General features: G+C 57.6%; 1 protein-coding gene across 4 annotated transcripts in view; it reads right to left on the bottom strand.

Annotated features, from left to right (window-relative positions):
- The window catches only part of ZFYVE28 (zinc finger FYVE-type containing 28), a 99,064-nt gene that overhangs the window by 25,350 nt on the left and 52,361 nt on the right, over positions 1-21,353 (bottom strand). For 3 of the 4 annotated variants that reach the window (XR_003912422.1, XM_029949471.1, XM_029949480.1), the window contains 5 exons: positions 18,153-18,290; positions 16,184-16,386; positions 14,757-14,846; positions 13,145-13,234; positions 4,861-4,962 (listed from right to left, as the gene is read on the bottom strand). Coding sequence is in view for 3 of the 4 variants with exons in the window: in XM_029949471.1 (XP_029805331.1) it covers positions 4,861-4,962; positions 13,145-13,234; positions 14,757-14,846; positions 16,184-16,386; positions 18,153-18,260 (593 nt within the window). In the remaining variant the exon portion in view is untranslated. The remainder of the gene's footprint in view (positions 1-4,860; positions 4,963-13,144; positions 13,235-14,756; positions 14,847-16,183; positions 16,387-18,152; positions 18,291-21,353) is intronic. The other variant, XM_029949469.1, reaches the window with a different exon arrangement.

The raw sequence follows: 21,353 nt of genomic DNA, 5'->3' as shown, positions 1-21,353 counted from the left end.
GGGGATGGGGTACCTGGGGAGCACAGGTATGCACCCCTGCAGGTGCACACGAGGTAGGTACCTGGGGAACACAGGTGCGCACCCTGCAGGTGTGCACGGGGGTGGGGTACCCAGGGAACACAGGTGCACATCTCTGCAGGTGCACATGAGGGGGGGCGTTGAAGCATTTCTGGGGAGCACAGGTGCGCACCCCTGCAGGTGCACAGGGGCGGGGTGTGCACCCTGGACAGCCCCCATGCCGCTGTCAGACCTGCTTGCCGGCACCGCCATAGGCCACTGGCATTGTTCCCTGTAAAGAGCTCAGCCTAGGACCAGGAAGCACAGGCCGGTGCACATGCTGGTCAGCCCTTAGCTGTGCCCTCGGTGGGCGCTGTGAGGCCTCCCGCCCATTTTCAGCTGGGTGTGCTTCTCGTTCTTACCGACAGATAGGTTCTTCAACGTTTTGGATTTGAATTCTTTGTCGGATATATTCTCCCACTCTGAAGCCTTCCTTTTCACTCTGGTACCTTCTGATGAACTAAAGTTTTTAATCTCAATAAAGTTCAATGAATCACATTTTCCTTTATGTTCAGTGCTTCTCTGTGCCTGCTCCAAGGGTGTTCCTGCTCCTTCCCTCTGGATCTTCACTGCCTTCCTTTCCACCATGCATCTCGCATCGGTCTGGAGTTGGTGCTTGTAGACAGCTGTGCGAGGATCGGACACATCTTTCTGTCTGTGGATGTCTGCTGACTCAGTGCGTACTGGAAAACAGCAACTGTTCCTCGCGCTTTGGCGATGTCTCCTTTGTCATAAATCCGGGAGGCCTGTCCGGGTCCCTCCATTTCTAGGCTCTGTTCTGCTGCGGGGTCAGAGGCTGCTCCTGGGTCTGCACCTCTGTGGGCTTTGCTAGAGCGCAGAACGAGGGAGTGCTCCAGCCTCGACCTCTGTTACGAAGCACACTCGGCAGCGATGCACGCGCACTCACACGCATGGTCATGCCAGCGCTGCTTGTGGAAACAACCCAAAGCCCAGCTGGGGTGGAACAGATAAACCATGTTCTGCTTCTCCGGACATCTTCTTCTTGGCCACTCGGGGCACACTGCACTTCCATGTGAACTTCAGACTTAGTTGGTCAATTTCTGCCGAAAAAGAAGAGACAAAAACCTCCAGAGAGTGTGATCGAGACTGCACTGAGGTCATTTGAGAATAATCGGGTATCTTCTCAGTGTTAAGTTTTCCATTCCCCGAACGCAGAATAGCTCTTTTTATTTACATCTTTAGTGTTTTATGTCAGTAACATTTCATTAACTTTCAGCGGAGGACTTAGCTTCACACGTATGCTTAACTAGCTGATGTTTAGTGATGTCATTGTAGGTGACATTTAAATTTTTATTGTGATGAAGTACATATGACATTCACCTTCATAACCATTTTTAACTGACAATTCAGTGGCGTTGAATACATTCACATCATAGTGCAAACATCACCACCATCCACCCCTAGAACTCACTCATCTTGTAAAACTGAAACTTTGTGCCCTTGACACACTCACCGCATTTTCTCCCCCTTGGCCCCTGGAGCCCCTTCTACTCTCCGTCCCTATGATTCTGACTAGTCTAGGTCCTTCGTACAATTGGAATCACACATGGTTTATCTGTTTTCTGACTGGCCGACTTCACTGGGCATGCCTTCAAGTTCATCTGTGTGGTGGCAGACATCAGGATTTCCTTCCTTTCCAAGGCTGGATGATAGTCCAGTGTGTGGACGGACCACAGTTTGCTCATCCACTCATCCATCAGTGGACACCGACGTCGCTTCCACTTCTTAGCTATTGTGAATAATGCCTCTGGGAACACAGATGTGCAAATATGTCTTTGAGACACTACTTTCAATTCTTTTGGGTGCATGCCAGATGTGGAATTGCTGGATCATATGATAATTCTATTTTTCATTTTTTGGGACTCTCCATGCTGTTTTCCATAGCACCTGCACCACTTCACATTCCCCTCCATTCCCCCAACAGCATACAGGGGTCTAATTTCTCCACATCCTCATCCACATGTGTCATTTTGTTTTGTTGTTGTTGTTTGTCTGTCTTGAGGGTAGCCATCCTACTGGATAGGATAAATCCCTTGCCCTTTTGAATTAGGTTGTTTGGTTTTTGTTGGAGGGTTTTAGGAGTTCTTTAGATATTCTGTGAATTGATCTCTTATCAGATACAAGATATGAGAATATTTTCTCCAGCCTGTGGGTTGCCTCTTTATTCTGTTGAGAGTATCTTACAATGCACAAAATTTTAAACTTTTCAAGTCCAATTTGTCTATTTTTCATTTTTGCCTATCTTTGGTGTCCTACCCAAGAAATCATTGCCAAATGCACTGTGATAGAGCATTTGTCCAGTGTAGTCTCTAAGAGTTGTATTGCTTTAGGTCTCACAGTTATGCCCTGGATCCATTTGGAGTTAATTCTGCTAATGGCGTTACATATGGATTCAACTTCCTATGTGTGTGGATGCATCCCTCTCTCTCCTATCAGATTGAGGAAGCCCCATTTGTTTCTAATTTGTTAAGAGATGTTTTCATCATAAAATAGGTATTGAATGTTTCAAATTCTTATTCTGCGACTTTCAAAGTGATTCAGTTTTTCATCCTCTTTTAAAAATTAATATAGAAAAATGTTGATTTTTCAAATGTTGATGATGCTCTGTATAGTTTGGACTCCATAAGACATTATAGGGATTGTTTCATACATCCACATTTATTTATCTCAATTCACACGGAGCTCTTCCATCTCCCTTGCATTTCCACCTTTCCACCTGAGAGTTAGTCCTCCTTTGCCTGAAGAACTCCAATTAGTTCTTCTCTGTGGACAGGCTGCTGAGAGATTTCTGCAGCCCTCTGCTTTTGAATAACTAACCATTTTGCCTTCATTGTGAAGGATACTTCCGCTGGGTATAAAATCCTGGCAGGTAGCCAGTTTCTTTCAGCATTTTAAATACATATCATTTCATCAACTTCAGGCTCCTGTTGTTTGTTTGTTTCTTAGGAGACAGCCGTCAATCTCACATTATTTTCCAAGAAATATGTCCCTTTTCTCTGGCTGTGTTTAAGACTTTTTTCTTTGTTCTCAGCAATTTTACTATGATACACCAAAGTATGTTTTGTATTTATCTTCCTTGTAGTTTTCTTGAACCTCCTGAGTGTGTGGGCAGAGATTTCTCTTCAGTTTGGGAAAATTCTTGGCCATTTTTTTCTTTGAATATTGTTTCTGCTCATTTTCTCTATTCCTTCTTTTTTTTTTTAATATTTTATTTTTAAGTAACGTTTATACCCAATGTGGGGCTTCAACTCACAATGCTGAGATCAAGAGTCACATGCTCCCCTGACTGAGCAAGCCAGGCACCCTGTTCCTTCCTTCTGATTCCAATTATGTGCATTAGAATCATGGGGAATTTGCACATGCCTCTGATGTTCTGGACAGCCCCATACCCAGTGCCTTCCTTCCATCTCCGCGCACTGGCCCTTCCCCCCGAGGCCCCCAGTCTGCTCTGAGCACCCTGCACTTCCCTTCCCGGCCTCAGCACTGTCCACCACTTCTCTCCTTCTTTGTCTCCTCTCCCAGTCACACGCCAGGGAGGGCAGTGGCCACGGCCTCTAGGTCCAGGGTCGCATTCTGCCCAGAATGCTCAAGGCCGGGCCAGGGCACGAGGGAAGCAGCAGCTGCCGTCTATTGGATGAGCCACAGTCTGGACCAGGCACCCATCACGGGCTGAGCCTCACCCAACACCAGGGCCAGGGGCTCTCCAAGGACCACCCTGCTGGGCACTTTTCACCATCCAGATTCACAGCACTTTTGGCTCCTCATGGGGCAAAGGGCAGCTTGAAACATTGTCTGCAAGAACTGGCACCAGTAAAGGAAAGCCAGCTCCGGATGCCCTGGGCCAAACAGTCCTACCAGACCCAGGAGGGCCGCTGCAGGAGCCCACAGGACCATCAGCTCCTCCAAGGGCATGGAAGGGAGCTTCCAGAGACTAGAGCCCTGAAACTCCAGTCAGAAAGACCTCAGAGTCTGAGACCACAGGGCTGGGGAGGGGGTCGGAGGACATGTGCCCACAGCCATCCATCAGGGAGGCCACAGCTGGGCACCTCAGCTCAGAGGGGCCACCCCGGGGAGAGCTCCACACAGCCTGAAGTGTGGGTTTGGGGGGCCACCCAAGATGGAGGGGTCTGGCTTCAGGCCTGTTGCTGCTGAAGGCTAAGGGGAGCCCGTTAGAGCAGAGAACCCACACCGGGCACCACCAAGCCCACAGGACAGCAGGCCTGGGGCTGAGGGCACCAGTGCCACGTGGGCCTGTTGCCTGGGACCACTGAGGGAGCCAGACAAGCCACAGGACAGGACAGGCACTGGGTGCTGCAGCAAGCTGGGCCCTTCACCCCTACCCTGTGGAAGGAACAAACGAGAGCCCTCTGATGAGCACCAGACTCCACCTGGTCCCGAGCCGTGGCCTGGAGGCTGGCCCACGGGGACAGCCTCTATGCAGGCTGTGTGGCCCTGGGGACACCCGCACCAACCCAGTTTCCCAGGCTCTCCACCTCGAAGGGCCCAGCACCAGAGCCCCGAGCCAGGGCGGCTGCGGGCATGTTAGCGGTTTTTAACGAAGGTCCCAATGTTACTGGCCAAGAACAGAGAGCCGGGTTGTGTGGGGAAAGGTATGGGGTTCCTCGAGGGGGCTCTAAACACTATAAACCAACAGCCCAAGATAATGTCAACTTGCGCAGAAGAGGACAGGGAACAGCCCCACCCATCCCCACAAAAAGGGGCAACCGTGGGCCCTCCCCCACGCCCCTCCCCCACCCTCCCGAAGCACCTCCCCCCCTCCACCTGATTTTCCGCAGCAGCGTGTGGAAGGGCCTGAACAGCTCCGACATGTCTTCTGCCTTGCGGTCCAGGTTCAGGGGTCCGTCCGCGTAGACCACGAGGCCACTGCATTCGAGACAAAAGCCAGCATGGGGTGAGCCCAGACCACAGCCAGGGGCTCTGAGACCACACACGCTTCTCCTGTGACTGAATCTTGAATAAGTTTGGGGAAAAGCATTGAAAATCACTCAGACTTTATCATCTTTTGAGGCTGATTAGCTGACGTTCGTTTGAGGGAATCAAAATAATCACAAAACTATCTGCTCACATCACCACTGCAATCCCACAAATCCAGAGGCTTATGAGCCTCACAGATAAACTGTCCCCTCCAAACGTGACACAAGTTGGAAGAGAGACCGAGGTGCCACGCGGGGAGAGAGGGCAGTCTCTGCGGCCCTGGGCCACAGCGCACAGGCCCCTGAGCCTCCAGGGCCCCGGGGGACGGGAGGCGCATCTCAGGAACCCTTGGCACAAAGGGGGTGAGACATCTCACAAATGTGGCCTCCAGGCTGCCCACCCAGCCTCCCAAGGGACTCCCAGACTCTGACCTCACTCCTCCTGATCCACATGCTGAAGTCCAGGGGCTGCCCTGACTCTTTCCGATTAACTCACTGACCACATCCTCTCCTGCCTCCCCGGACCTATACCCACTGTGACAATCCAGTCCCGGCCCCTGCCTGCCCTGCCCATCTCGAACCTTGTGAGCCCCCCACCCCCACAGTGAGCCCGCACCACATCATCCGTCTCGACATACACTGCACTGCTCTGCCCGGCTCTGAGCGTCCCCATCGCCCTTATCCAAGAGCCGAACCACGTCTGGAGGATCCTCCTCTGGTGCCTCCTCTTGGGGCTCCCGGGACCAGCCAGATCGGGCCTTGGCACACGGAGGGGAGGGGCTCCCGGGACCAGCCAGCTTGGGCCTTGGCACACGGAGGGTGCCCAGGGAACGAGCACCCACAGCTCCAACAGCTCTGTGCGCCCTCGTCGGCACACCGATGCGGGACTGGGGATCTGTCTGCACAGAGAACTGCCTGCGTATCTCTCTGCAAATGAACAGAATCTCACTCATCGCTGCACTGGGTCATCACCCAACACAGAGTCCTCATTAGCTCACGAACAAGTCCAACTTGGTGAGAAAGACTGATAAAACTGAATGGATTCTTAGATTTGACACAAAAAGCAGAAGTGACAAGTGAAAAAAGTAGTAAGTTGATCTCCCTCCAAGTTAAAATCTTCTGTGCATCAGAGGACGTTATGAAGACAGGTAAAGGTGGCCCGAAGAATGGGAGCGGAGCCCAGCACTCCTCTTATGCTGGGAGTCCTCCCCGTGCTCAGCTGAGTCAGCCCCTCTCCAGCACTCAGGCCCCTCCGCCAGGCTCAGCTGTGGGGGCTGCCCTGCCCCCCCGGTGGTGGCATGAGCACCGGTCTGCATGGACGGTGATGGCACAAAGCCGGAGCCCTCCGAAGAAATGGGGTCGTTTCTGAGGCCTCAGACCAGGCACGGTCAGCCCAGGGCAGGGTTCTCAGGACTGAAGAGGCAGCCGGTGTCCTTCTGGAGCCCAGGAGGAGAGTCGGAGTCCCTCCCCGCCTCCTCCCCTGCTTTCTGAAAGTCAAGATGGCCAGGAAGCCTGGACAGGGATTCACCAACCCCGGCTTTCTGCCACTTTCCACTGCCTTGTGCTGAGACCACCTATGTGGGGTCGATGTCCCCCAAACACTGTCAGCTCATGTGAGACCCGCAGAACAGACCAGAAGGAATGGAAGCCTGGCCAGGGTGTCCTCTGCTGTCTGCCCTCCTGGCGGCCCTGACTCCCCTGCTGCCCGTGTTTTCCTGTGACTTTTGGATCTTTCTTTTTGCACAGGAATCTAACCTTTTTAAGGGAAAAAGAGTCTCATGGAAGAGTTGATGCTGAAGTTTGATTCTGAACACAGTCTGGAGGTAGAATTCCCTCTCACTTTGGGAACTCGGTCTGTTTTCTCTTAAGGCCCTCAACTGATTGGATGAGGCTCACCTACATTTTGAAGGGTAAGTGACATTAATTTAGATCCACTGATTTGTTAATCTCATCTTTAAAATACCTTCCAGCAACATCCAAACTGGTATTTGACCAAATACCTGGGTACTATGGTCTAGGCAAGTTGACACATAAAATTAATCATCACAGGGTCCAACTTTGCTCTTCTGCACGTGGCTATCCAGTTGTCCTAGCACCATTTGTTGAAGAGACTGTTCCTTCCTCACTGAATGGTCTTGGCACCTTTGTCAAACCAGTTGGCTATAGATATTTCAGTTACTTTGCTGTCTTGATTGTATTCCATCGGTCTCTCCTTGTGACACTACCACACTTTCGATTAACGTGACGTTGTAGTAAGTTCTGAAGGCAAGACATACAAGCTCTCTGATTTTCTTTTTCAATATTGCTTGGATTATTCAAGACCCATTGTGGTTCCATATAAATTTGAGGTTCTTTTCTATTTCCATAAAGAAAAGGGCAACGTAGTCTATATAGAAAATGTATTGAATCTATATATAACCTCGGGGAGTACTGCCATCTTATCTATAGTAGGTGTTCAATCCATGAACATGGGTTATCTTTTCATGTAATTAGGTCTTTAGTTTTTTTCATAAATGTTCTGTAGTTTTCAGTGTACATGTTTTCCACTTCCTTGGCTAAATTTATTTCTGGGTACTTTTCTCTTTTGGATGTTACTGGATGTTTCTTCTTCAAAATACTATTTAATTACATACAATGAAATATTATTTAGTCTTAAAAAGGCTTGAAGTTCCTTCTTGCCACATGGATGAACCATGAAAACATTATGCTAAGTGAAATAAGCAGGACACAAAAGGGAGAATATCACATAATTCCATTCATATGAAGTCCTTAAAATAGTCAAATTCAGGGGCGCCTGGGTGGCTCAGTTGGTTTAGCGTCCGGCTTCGCCTCAGGTCATGATCTCACGGTTTATGACTTCAAGCCCTGCGTAGGGCTCTGTGCTGACAGCTAGCTCAGAGCCTGGAGACTGTTTCAGATTCTGTGTGTGTGTCTCTCTGACCCTCCCCTGCTCATGTTGTCTCTCAAAAACAAATTAAAAATGGGAAAAAATTTAAAAATAGTCAAATTCACAGAGAAAGAAGGTAGAAAAAAGTTACCAGGGGCTGAGGTGGGGCTGGGGTGAGGCTGGGCAGCTAGTGTTTCATGGAAACGGAGTTTCAGTTGAGGAAGATGGGAAGTTCTGGAGATGGAGGTGATGGTGGAATGACAATGTGAACGTTCTTCATGCCGCTGAGGGTTGAAGTGAGGGCGCCTGGGGGACTCAGTCGGTTGAGCATCTGACTCTTGATCTTGGCTCAGGTCATGATCTCATGGTTTGTGGGGTCGAGCCCCACGTCCCGTGCTGTGCTGACAGTGTAGAGCCTGCTTTGGATTCTCTCTCTCTCTCTCTCTCTCTCTCTCTCTCTGCCCCTCCCCTGCTTGTGCGTGCATGCACGTGTTCTCTCTTTCTCTCTCAAAACAAATAAACATTAAAATAAAGGATTAAAGTGGTAAATGTTACATTATGTATGTTTTACCATATAAAACAAATTAACATTTATTGTTTTGATTTCTGTTTACAAAAGTTATCTATTATTTTAAGAAATTTTGTTAAGTAGAGACATACTATTTGGTACAATTTTTTGTCCTCAGCACACTAGAGATATTTTTTCATGGCTTTGGGGATTTTTACCTAAATGGCTGGAGTATAGTTTTTAAACAATCCCTTAATTCTGCATATCCATGCCCTCAAATTTACACAATTAAAAATAAACTTCACGGGCGCTTGGGTGGCTCAGTCGGTTGAGCGTCCGACTTGAGCTCAGGTTATGATCTCACTGCTCGTGGGTTCGAGCCCCGCGTCAGGCTCCATGCTGACAGCTCAGAGCCTGGAGCCTGCTTTGGATTCTCTGTCACTCCCTCTCTCTGCTGCTGCCCTGCTCATGCTCTGTCTCTGTTTCCCAATAATAAATTAATGTTAAAAAAATTTTAAAAATAAACAGTAAGAATCTCTGTAAATATATAGTGTGCCCTGTTAGGTCAATGTGACAAAATTCTGCAAAAGTTCTGCTGCCACACGCCAAGCACTAGGGACTCTGAGTGAATAAAGGCGGTGAGCATTCCTCACCACAGAGCGGCCAGCCTAGTGGGGAGGCACGGAAAGGACTCAGACCCCATTCACAGGAGCTGAGCCGCGGGGGGCACAGGTTTGTGGAATCCTGGGGCTGGGCTGGGGGGGTGGAGGGGGTGGAGGGGACAGCGAAGGAGTAAGCGGTATCTTTTTGGGGTGATGAATATGTTCTGAAATTAATGGTGGCAGTTGCCCAATTCTGTAAATTCACTGGAAACCATTGAACTACTTTAATGTTGTTCACCCACCTACTTTAAGTAGGTGAACTGGGTGGTGTGTGCGTTATATCTAAATAATATATTTTAAAAATAAGCACTTAGAGTAAATACATGACCTCGCTGGAGGTGGGGAGCGCCTGCAGGGCTGGAGGGAGGCAGGCTGCGGAGGACTGGGAAGGGGCCGGACAGGTGGCTGTCAGTGCAGGGAGGCAAAGGGACCAAAGGAAGGGAGGCCAGAGCCCCCAGATGGGGCAGGGGCTTCTGGAAAATTCTGGTGGTAGGACCACAGGATGAAAGTGGGTGGGAGGGGAAAATGGAGAGGGGAAGGGATGGGGCTGCCAATAGCTGAGGGGGAGAGGGAAGGAGGGGGGGGGGGGGGGGGGGGGGGGGGGGGGGGGGGGGGGGGGGGGGGGGGGGGGGGGGGGGGGGGGAAGGGGGGAGGGCAGGACTGCGCTGGCCCCTTTAGGGGAAGGAGAGTGTGAGGCAGGATGGGGAGTGGGTTGCAGGGGTGGAGCACCAGCAGGGCCTGGGGTCCCGAGGCAGTTCAGCCTGGGAGGCAGCTTCCAAGGAGGGCGGCCCCACCCAGGGTGTAGGAGAGGCGGAGGCCCCACCAGCCGCCTAGAGCAGGGTGTAGGAGAGGCGGAGGCCCAGGCCCCACCAGCCGCCTAGAGCAGGGGTGACGCCTAGAGCAGGGGTGACGGAGCCTCCCAGGTGCCCAGGTCCACCCCGATGGGGCCAGCCGCGTGCGCACGGCCGCTGGCGAGTGTTAGTGTAAACCAACAGCTGCACAAATCGGCAAGACTGAAACTAGTCGTCACGCCCAGAACCATAACCGGAACCGTGCGGAGACTCGCTTTCCCCAGGACGAGGAGCTGCGTGAGGAGGGCCGGGGAATGGGGTGCGGGGCTGGTCCCCAGGCGGGCCGTGGACAGCCCGTACCCGGCCACACCGGCCGCCTCTGGAACCTCCGGCCCCCACACAGCCCTTGCTCAGACCTCAGGCACCTCCCCAGGCCCCAAAGGCAGCAGAGGTCGTGCCCTGCCCCACCCCAGCATCCAGAACACTTATGGCAACTGCTGATTTCACATACCCATGCACTCCCCATGGGCATCGTAGTTCCCCTGGGGACAAGCACAGGGCCAGGTATACAGCAGGTGCTCCACACGTGCTCACTGGGCAAATACAGGACAGAGCAAGGCCCAGGCCCTGCCCTGGGCAGCTGTGATGCCGCCTGTCCGGCCCAGAGCAGCTGCCATGGACAGTGAGGAAGGGGAGAGGGAGCACCAGCACGCGGGCGGGTGGCCTTGAAGGAGGCAGCTCTGGGGACAGCCTCCTCCAGGAAAGACGGAAGATTTCAGACACGGCCTGACATACGTCGGAGCCCCAGACAGCCTGGCTCCTAGGCCACAGCCCCTGCCTCTGCTGCCCTGGCCAAGCCGAGCTGGGCCCCTCAGCTCCCCACACTCTGGGCTTGGGGCCCCCGCATCGGCTCCCACTTCCAGCCGGCCTGGTCCGCACCTGCTCTCCCTTCCAGCACAAACCCGCCTCCCCTCACTGTGACTCAGACCATCCCCTCATACCCAGGGGCTTCTGAGGGGACCCCACTGGTGCCGCCAGGAGGGACGACAGGGCCAGGGCCCTGCCCACGGGGCCCACACTCCCCCTCCCAGCACAGAGAAGGGACGGAAGCTCAGATGAGCGCAGGGCAGCCATGGTCTGCAAACAGGGCGCAGGGACACAGGGAAAGGTGGCCTCAGGCGGCCACTCAGTGACAACAGAAAGGCCTGAGACCATGGTCCTGCAGTCACTGGGCCTGGGCCAGGTCCCTGGCAAAGGGCTGACCAAACCTGCTCATGAGGCTTCAGGGTGAGAACCCGGAGGCCATGCGCTCAGGCCGTCTGAAGCCTCACCTTATTCTAAACTGATTTTATTTTAACACAGCCTGACAGGGGCTGGGCGCTCCCATGAGGCTTAGAATAGGCAGGTCCGCCTGGTCCTGAGACGCAGGTGCTATGGGGGCCCTGGGGTGCTGTGGGGGCTCCTCGCCACGGGGCCATCAGGGCGCACCCGCTCCGGCCCCATGCGCTGGGAGGCGGCTCCGAAGGAAAGCCAGCTGGGGCCCCCATCGGTGTGGCCACAGCCCCCACTCGGGGACTCAGTGACAGGGGCACCAGAGCCCGAGCTTCCAGGCAGCTGCCAAGGAATTTAGGAAAGAACCAGGGCCAGACCAGGCACTCGGCCCTTCCACAAAGCGGCGTGTGGACCGCAGAGGAAGGGCTGCAAACCCCCGGCCCGCCCCGTAGACCTCAGGCCCGGGGAGAAGCAGCGTTTTCTTCCACGTGAGTTTGGCCACAGAGAACCTTTGCCTAGAAAGCAAATGATATAACAAAATCGCGTGGCCCCATCCAAGGGGACGTCCCAGGCCACGTCAGGCCAGACCACGCGGGCGGGCCCACTGGGGAGGTCTGCCCACCTCCTCCAGTTTCAGGGGGAGAGGCTCCGAGTCTGGCAATTAAGGCGACTGTTGAAGCGTCGCTCGTCTGGAGTGACGGAGTGACGGACCCACTCCTGCCCTCCCGGCCGGGACACTTCTCTCCGGGACCAGGAGGACACACGGAGGCGCCCTACCCCCCCCCCCCCCCCCCCCCCCCCCCCCCCCCCCCCCCCCCCCCCCCCCCCCCCCCCCGCCAGGCTTCTTGAAAGCTGAGACCCCCAGGGGAGCGGGCTGTGAGGACACGCAGGCCGAGGAGAGCGAGGCCGGGCGGCCGCACCCTGGGGAAGCGAGGTGGCCAGAGGGCGCTGCTCAGGCTCCCCTGGGGTCCTGGGAACAGGCAGTCCCACGCCCTTCCTCAGCGGGGCCTCGGCTCAGCTCCGGGGTCGGGTCGCAGGCCAGCAGCAGGTGCTTGCGGCCCAGCCCAGGGTGGGGTCTGCCCGCTGCTTCCACACTTCTGCACAGCAAACCTCGAGTCCCGCCCCCCGGCCCAGAGGCTGGCCCCCTCCTGCGGCACCGCCACTGTCCCCCATTTCCCAAGGAGGGGATCCTGTGCCTGGACCAGCCCTGGCCCCTGCGTCCCCCACACACTCCTGGGGCGGCTTTCAGCATGTGTCCCCAGCTCCGCACCTGCACACCAGCTGCCCACCAGGCCCCTCCCTAACCACCAGCCCCACGGAGCTCCCCAGCCCGCCCCACCCCTGTGGCCTGTTCTCCCTCCTGTGACAACCCCCTCCCCCAGCCCCTCACCTGGCTGGAGGGAAGGGCAGCCCCTGTCTAGGAGTCAGGCGTGGCTGAGCAGCAGGGGACCAAGCCCACATCACCTGGGCTTGACCTCTGCTTGGAGACCGTCTGAGTGCCCGGCAAGTGACGGGCACTTCCTGCCTCGGCATACTTCAGGCCCAACCCCATGTGCTGCCTGGCACCTCGGAGCCCACAAGACCCCAGAGGGCTAAGCCTGAGCTCCCTGCTCTCACCACGCATGCCCCCAGGCTCTGCCCGTGCACGCCCCCGCCCCCGCAGACCAGCCGCTCCCCACCTGCTCTTCACCTGACAGCTTTCATTTCACCTCCTTCCCTGGGAGCCGGGGCACCCCCCCCTCACCCCCCCCCCAGCCCGATCTGGGCACTCTGCTCCTGTGTGCACCCTGCATGGCTCTACACGGTGTGCAGGGTGCTGCTCCCCTGGGCTGTGTCCATGTGACCTGTCCAGCGGGGTGGTGGGTGCCCAGCCGTCTTGCACTATGTAGGGTGGGGGGCCCTCCCTCACCCCAAGAACCCCTGGTGTGGGGCACCTGCAGGCCTGCATGGTACTGGGGCAGCTGACGCCCACCGGCTTCTGCACGGCGGCCCCGGGCGGGGGGAGCACTCACCACACGATGGCCAACCTGGGGATGGTGAACATGAGGGCCGGCTCGTAGTCATCAATCATGTCCTGCGTCAGGTACCCGAAGTCCAGGGCCCTGGCCAAGGGACAGAGCGAGAAGGCCAGGCAGGTGAGGCCTGCCCGCCACACCCACCGCGGCCCAGGCCACCCTCACCTGCGTCTGTGCTCAGCAGACGGCCAGGAAGGTGACATGGGACACCTTCGGCCCTCAGGTGCACGCAGGGCCACGGCTGGGAACACTGTGCTCCAGAGGCCGGGGCACAGGCAGCTGGTGCGCACCCTGCCCCACCTTCCTCCTGCCGGAGCCGCAGAGGATGCTGGGGGTGGGGGCGCTTGCTGAGAGCCGAGGGGCAGCGTGGCCTCCAGCAAACCAAAAGTGGCAAGAATAAACATGGAGCAAAAACACTGCCCCAGACGACCCAACGCTCCCCTGAGGAACGGAAACTGCCCCCCGGATTGACCCCCACGCCCCATGCCAGCGGAGTGGCGGCGTGCTCCACGTGCTCCATGTTCTCTACGAGCTCTGCGTCTCTGCGTTCCCTACGCTCTCTGCGTTCCCTACGCTCTCTACGTCTCTACCCCCGTGAGCGGGCACCTGCTGGCACCGCGGAGGCTCCGAGGAAAAAGAACTTTCCGCCATCGTATTTTTCAGCAACTTGAAATGTCTCTCAAACACGTAAACGGTGAATACATGTCTTTAATTATGATGTGGTGTTAGGCAATTTCAAAATGTACCTAATACCACAGCACTAGTTAAACAGGAGAAACATTCTAGGCTAAATCTTAGTCCCAAAGTCTGACGTCAATTACTCCCCAAAGCATGACAAGACTTGTTCTGGAGACCTCAAACCCCGCAGGGGCTCCATCCTGGTCTGTGGAGATGAGGAAAGGAGGAGAAAGGGAGAGGCGGGTGGGGGTGAGGGGTGACGAGGTGAGGTGAAGCCTGAGCAGGAGAGGGTGTGAGGAGGGTGGGGAGATGAAGAGGGTTGAGAGGCGAGGAAGGGGGGGAGTGGGAGGGTGAGGAGGTTTGAAGTGAGGAAGCTGGGAAGATAAGCAGGGGGAGAAGCGAGGCGATGAGGAAGGTGGGAGGGTGGAGGTAAGAAACGCATGGAGGTGAGGAGGTGAGGAAGGCAGGGAGGAGGTGAGGCGGGTGTGGAGGTGAGGCAGGGGTGAGTGAAGAGCTGGAGGAGCCAATGCGGTGCAGAGTGAGAAGATGGGGGGGAGTGAGGAGGTGAGAAGGATGGGGAGGTGAGGAAGTGAGGCGGGGGAGTGAGGTGCTGTCGCAGGGGAGAGTAAGAAGGTGGCGGGGGGAGGGAGTGAACAGGTGAGGCAGGGGGAGTGAGGAGAGGCAGGGCGGAGTGAGGAGGTGAGGACTGGCAGCTCTGCTCCTCCGTAAGGGGAACTTCCCTGCAGCCTGTGTGCTCTGGGCGGGAGGAGTGCAGCAGGGGGGGCTGCGGGAGGAGGCTCCTGGTCTGCGCACTGCTGGGGAAGGGGACTCGGGAGCGGGAGGGCGGAGCCTCCCGCGCGCAGGTGCCCCTGGCCCCGCGCCCCCTGCTCTTTCCCAGGCAGGAGCGGCCCGTCGGGCAAGGCGCCCTCACCTCTCCACGGTCTCGCAGAACAGCACGATGACCTCCTGCTGCACGTAGTACTCCCTGGGCGACTTCACGGGCACCATGGCGGAGACGTAGCTGCAAACACGGGCGGCTAGTGAGAGCGGCCCCGCCCCCCACGAGTCCCCGCCCCCACCACGAGTCCCCGCCTCTCAAACGAGAGCCGCCGGAGACCCACTGCACGCCTCCCAGCAGGGTCGCGCGCGTTCTGAACCGGGGTCAGGCCGGGTCCGCGCCTCCTGGCCCCCCAGCGCTGCCCCGCCCGGCGCCGGCCCTGGGGAGGGCGTGAGAGCTAGTGCAAGAGCGTGAGGGTGGGTGACCGGCGGGGTGGAGGGTGGACACTGGGGCCTCACGGGCAAGTGACCCTTGGTCCAGCCGTCCCGGGTGAGAACGTGTTTCTTGACTTCTGAGTCAGTAGCTCTGATTTTAACTTGTAACAGAAGCTTATTCAGAAGAGGATAGAGAACGGTCTTCTGTGCTCCCACCTCCCAGAGAGACCCGCCTCCACTCCTCTGGGTCATCGGGTCACACGATGGACAGGTTTTACTAACTGGGACCACCATGGATGTGGATTTGGGTCCCACTTTTTCTCGCCTACCGCCAGCGTCTCTGCACGGGGACGGGGGGGGGGGGGGGGGGGATAGGCGTGCCTGACTCATGCCCCCGCCCTCTCCAAAGCCCTGCGAGGAGGCCCCGCCCCACTGTGTCCCCCGAGGAAGGGGAGGGCGGCCAGCAGCGAGTGGGTTGGGAGGCACTGGCCGGACAGCAGGCAGGAGGGGACGGGCAGAGTACACACTGGGTGCTGGGGGGGGGGGGCGACGGGTGCCCTGTGATCCTCGCAGACTCCCCTAACCTGGGGAGGTGCCCTCGCCCTCACCCCAGGGAGCTGGAGTGTCCCCGCAGCCCGGGAGCCACGGCCACCTCTCCCTTGCTCTGCTGTGTCCCGGATGCAAGTGCATGGAGCTGAGGCGAGGGGGTGAACACATGGGATGAGGGGGGAGCTGGCGACCAACCAGCCCCACATAGTGAGCCCAGGTAACTGGGGGAGGGGGCAGGAGTCAGAGGTCAGAGGTGAGAGGTCATAGGAAGTGAGGCAGGTGATCAGAGATGGGAGGTCCCAATCAGGAGGCAGGGTGGGAGGCATAAATGAGAGGTCAGAGGCTGGCAGTAAGGCAGGAGGTCAGAGGCAGGAGGCAGAGGGGAGCAGCAGAGCCCCGGGTGGCACATTCACTCTGGGCGACTGCTACTTGCAGGAACTTCCCGGGTCCTTAGTGCTGGGGTGCAGCAGGGAGGGGCAGGGGATGCCCAGCGGCCCCCACGGCGGGTATCTAGGGTAACTATGTGGCCTGATGGCCCAGGCCGGCCATGGGTGGGCGTGTGCAGCTTGAGGGCTCGGGCCTCCCCCCCAGGGTCACCTCAGCTCGAACTCAGCGAACAGGATGTCGAAGTGCCTCAGCGCCTCCCTCATCTTCTCCGTGTAGGTGTTGAGGTCCCGCAGCGCCTGATCACGGAGGGCGCCCCGCACGTCCTCCAGGCTGCGGGTCAGCTCCTTGGCCAGTGGGCGCATGGCCATGCTCTCCAGCTCGCGGTTCATGATGATGGAGCCGGCGGCCAGGCACTGCGGGCAGAGACCACGGGCCAGGTGGCTCAGAGCCTCACGGAGCTCGACTGCAGGGCCCTGCCTCCCCTTGGCTCTGGGCTCAACAGCGCCCCCAAGGGCTGTGGTGCCAGAGCCACTAGGACCCTGACCTGGGACAGGAAGGCACAGGAGAGGTGGCTGGGCTGTGACCCTCCTCCCCAGGCCGCACTCCCCGGAACGCCTTCGCCTCCTACTGTCTCCTCGCTCTGGGGGCCAGAGGTCTCTCCTGACCCAGAGCAGCCTCGGCCATGACAACACATACTCCCCCTGTGCCTGACAGGGTCCCCACACGGACCCAGACTTGGGCGGGAGAGGAAGGCCGACCCGCAGAGGCTGTTGGGTCTGGGGGTTCCGTGCAGAGGCCTCGGTCATGTGATTCCTGCCTCCTCTGCGCCCAGCCATAGACAGGGGAGTGGGGGTGCCCAGGAGCCCCTGACACCACGTTGGGGTGGCACTCAGGGCCAACTGGGCTCCCCAATACTGCTGCCTTTTCCAGGCAGTAAAGACACCCCACTTCCACAACTGCTCACAGACCTTCCTCTGAGCCGAGATCCATCAGTGCGGAACGCCCGACGCCTGGGCGATAAGGAGGGTGCCTCTGTGCCCACACCCCTGCCCACCCTCCCCCCCGGGCCGCGGGAGGCAGGTCACGGGCCTGCAGCCTGCGTGGGCTGCGTGCACCTTCCTAGCCTCTTCCACACGTCCGGTGACCTAGGGTGCTCGACAGACCCGGGTCCTGGCTGACGGGAGGCCACGCACTCCCCATGTGGGGCTGTGGTGACAGGGCACCTCCCTGCCTGCCTCAGGCCAGCACCATTTGACAGCTCGCCCGGTCAGCAGTGACCCAGAGAGCAGCCAGGACTACAAGCACTTTCCCGGGCTGCAGAGCACGGTGTCATGAATCTCCCCCCCCCACCCCCGCCGCCCCCCGCCGGAGGAGAGTGTGGAGCTGGTTCTGGGCCACACGGGGGGGGGGGGCAGCGCCCAGTGCCACCGGGCCCAGGGACCACGGGGAGGACGTCCGCCCACCAGGCGGTTCGGACAAACAGGGTGGCGGGCACACGGGCACAGGGCCAGGCCATGCCAGAGGAAGACGGGGCTCCCAGGGCTTCATCGGGAGGGAGGCAGAGGGGAGAGGCGACACACTGCAAACCCCGGCACGGCCAGGGGAGGGGTCGCCAGGTGAGGGTGTGGCAAACAGCTGGCCGGCCAAGGCTGGTCCGGCCACCACGGGGCGGGCACCCTCCTCTGAGGCCGCAGTCTCCTCTCTGGGAGATGAAGATCAAGGTCTGAGGGGCGGGGAGAGTGGTGGCCCCACTAAGGCCCCGGAACGCAGCTCCCAGCCCCCGGGGAAGAGCGACCCTTCCTGTCAGTGGGCGACAGAAATGCTGCTCCTAATTTAGGATCATTGCCAGTAAGAACTGCCTGTATACCCTTCCCATCTGGGGGCCTGGAACCCCTCCTGTCTGGGGCCTGGGACCCCTCCCGTCTGGGGGCCTGGGAACCTCACAGAAGCTGTACGTGAATCTTTGTGTCCGTATCGGCTTATAAAGATCTGGGGAGAGCAGGTGCCTGGCTTTCCCAGACCTCCAAAGGGGCGTGCAGCCTTATCAGAACGCACTGTCCGTAATCTGTGGCAGATGGGGCTCTTGAAGGGGGGACACCAGGCCCCTGCCCCCCGCAGGTGTGCACAGGTGCTGCCCAGTGCCCCACAGCGTGACACAGACCCAGGGGCCGCCCGCTACCTCAGCACCGAACCACAGCTGGCCCGCCAGGCTGTCGTGCCGGATCTCCTCGGGGAACTTGACGCAGAAATCCCGAGGGGCTCGGTCCTGGGGGATGCACACATCCATGATCTGGTTAATGATGTTTAACACGTTGTCCTGAAGTAGAAATGGAGAGAGTGCACTAAGACAGGGCCCAGCTGGTGGCTGTCATGTACCGTTTGAAAAATATGAAAGACAGTGCATTTTCCTCTGAGGTTACGAGGGAGATGCGGTAACAGACCCCTACTTGCTCCACAAGTGCTGCCAGAAGCTCACGGCTCCGGAAGTGCCCGGAGTGGAAGCCCGACCCGTCGCCACGCCTGCTCCGCACGCGCACGCGGAGGCACGTGTAGCCGGAGCGCGGGCAGCGCTGTGCACGTTTCTCTGTGACTTCCTCTGTTCCCCAGAGGCCTGGGGGAGCTCCCGTGTCACCGCGTAGATTTTTCCTCGCCCTCCGTACCGTGCCGGCTGCTGACCGCGTGCCTTTGTCTCCCCCAGGGGACCCACGCCTGGCTCCCCGCAGCCGAGGCCATGGGGCTGTCCCTGGGCATCTCTCTGACCTGTGCGTGAACTTCCCAGGACAGAGCGGGAGCAACCGCACGGCGAGGTGGACAGGCACACGGAAAGTTCACTTTGAGGAGCGAGCTGCTTCCTGTGCCATCCTGGGTCTGTTCACAATGCAGACAAGATCTGTCAGGAGGGAGGCCACCAGGGGACAGAACGTAAAAACAGCCTTCTCACACCCGCCACGGAGGACTCCAGGCCTGTCCTGTCCGAGGGCCTCCCCCCGCACGAGTGGCCACAGGCAACAGGACACCTGACACACTCAGCAGCCAGGGCCACGGCAGAGCCGCTGTCCTCTCAACCTGTTTACTGCTCTGTAGAGAGAGCAGGCCGCGCGTCCCCTCCGACTCCTCTCGAACCAACGGATCAATCACAGCAAAAGTCAGCCAGCAAGGAAGAGGGGCCCCCTTCCTTCCAGGAGGTGGAGACCCTGACTCCGCCCCTCACGGCTGTGCAACCTGGGACAGGCCGCTTACCTTCTCTGATTCTCCAGGCCACCTGGAAAGGAGCCCCTGACCCCTGGGGTGGTCGGGAGGGCGGTGTGAGCCGGAGTCTGTAAGCCCCAGCTCTGCCTGGCCCACAGCGGGTCTCAATACCTGGTACCTTGTGTTTTAAAGACTCTCAAAAATTATCTTACTTCATTTCCTCATGTTCAAAACACAAAGGATAAGAAGCTGGTTTGAACTCTTTGTAAACATGAGAGAAACGTGCTCGTTTTGTTGCTTCTTAAGTCACACCCCATCCTTCTCTTAAAATGACCCTGTCCTTTACACACCTACCGATCACTGTCTAGAATTACAGGAACATTGAAAGTTTAGGTTTTTCTTTAACTTGTTAAAGATATTTAACATTTACAGGAAAGGTGGAAACAGTGGGAAAGCACAGAAGCAGGGAAAATGTCCTCGGGGGAAAGACTGCGCGTCGGGCCCGTCTCCTCCTCAGACCTGCACTCTGCCGCGGTCTCCACAAGCCCCGCCTGTGACGGGCAGCGACGCCCGGTCCGCACACGGGCCGCCCCCCCCCCCCGACTTGCCCCCACTCCCCCCACAGCCGGCACGAGCACCACGCGGCACTCCACACCCTGAGGGTCGGGTCAGTTCCCTAGGATCCACTCGTTTCCTACAGGGGAACACAGTCAAGAGCGTGACGTGCATTCACGGGCTCTGATTGCAGCTCACTGAACTGCTTTTCAGAAAGACGGCGCTAGTTGGCACTCGCACCCTTGGCACAACATCCCCCTTTCCACAGTCTGGGCCCCGAGTTTCACTTTATTAGGAAGCAGACGGGCGCCTGGGGGGCTCAGTCGGCTAAGCGGCCAACTTGCGCTCAGGTCATGATCTCGCAGTCAGTGAGTTCGAGCCCTGCATTAGGCTCTGTGCTGACAGCTCAGAGCCTGGAGCCTGCTTCTGATTCTGTCTCCCTCTCTCTGCCCCTCCCCTGCTCACGCTGTTTCTCTCTCCCTCTCTCTCTCTCTCTCTCTCTCTCTCTCTCTCTCAAAAATAAATATTTTTTTTTTAAAAAAGGAGCAGATCTGGAAGACCACCACAAGTGGGAAGCATGACCTTTCTAACGCAAAGAGTCAACGCACTAAACCCTGAAGGAAATTCTGCCTCACAACGCAAAAACTAAAAATAAAATTCAACCAACATCAGGTGGTGCTGCTGTGAGTTCTTTTTAAAGGCTTTCTGGGTAGGAAAGCCCCTTTCTGGTGATTCAACAAGCTAAGGAACAAATGGGGCAGCCACGATAGTTAGCACGAGGTGGGTGTTCACGTCCCGGAGGAGCCAGGGCTCCGACCTCCCGGGTGAGGGCAGGTCCCCTTCCTGCCTTGGCTGGGCCCCCAGGGCCCAGAACCGCACTGAACACAGACTGTGCCTCAGCACACAGTGCAGCGGCCTCCGATTCCAGCAGACTTGCCCCCCTCAAGCAACAACAGCAGTGACAGGAAGAGCAAGACAATGGCTCCTGAGACACTGGCCACCAGGCGGCAAAGTGGCCCTGAAGGAAGAGAAACGGGCAGGGTGACAGCCCTGACCCGGCTCACGGCCCAGAGTGACCGTTCAGGTCCTGGCCCAGAGGGAGGGCAGCCCGGCAGGACCCAGGGGACTCCCCGAGTGAGGAGCCGGGAGTCTGGGGCACCGGGGCAGTAGTAGCCAGAGGCCCTGAGCCAGAGGACAGAGAGCCGCCCAGAGAGAACCGTGCGGATCTGGGGGGCCCTAGGAGGACCCCTGCCCGCCAGACCAGCGAGGAGGTGCCGCCGCGGCGGAGGCGGCAGCAGCCCAAGCTGGGTTCTGTTCGCGGGGCAGCAGGCAGAGCACTGAGACGTGTCCCACCGCGGCGCTCAGGGTGGTTGGCCCCAGGCTGAACTCAGCTCTGACCCCCTAACATCTCTAAAAACAGGATCCAAAAGGATCAGACAGCTTCCGAGTAACCAAACTGCATTACAAAACAAAGCTCAAAAAGGCTTGTAGGAATACAAAAATATTCAGCTCCCAGAAAGGCGAGATTCACAATACCAGACATAATACCAGACATTTGCACCAGGCTTGCAAAGAATTAAGAAAAGATGACACATGGTAAAAAGAAAACTCAGGCCAACCTGATGCAGGTGGTGCA

The sequence above is a fragment of the Suricata suricatta genome, chromosome 1 (assembly GCF_006229205.1).
Source record: "Suricata suricatta isolate VVHF042 chromosome 1, meerkat_22Aug2017_6uvM2_HiC, whole genome shotgun sequence".
NCBI lineage: Eukaryota > Metazoa > Chordata > Mammalia > Carnivora > Herpestidae > Suricata > Suricata suricatta.
This window is presented reverse-complemented; position numbering and strand designations above follow the sequence as displayed.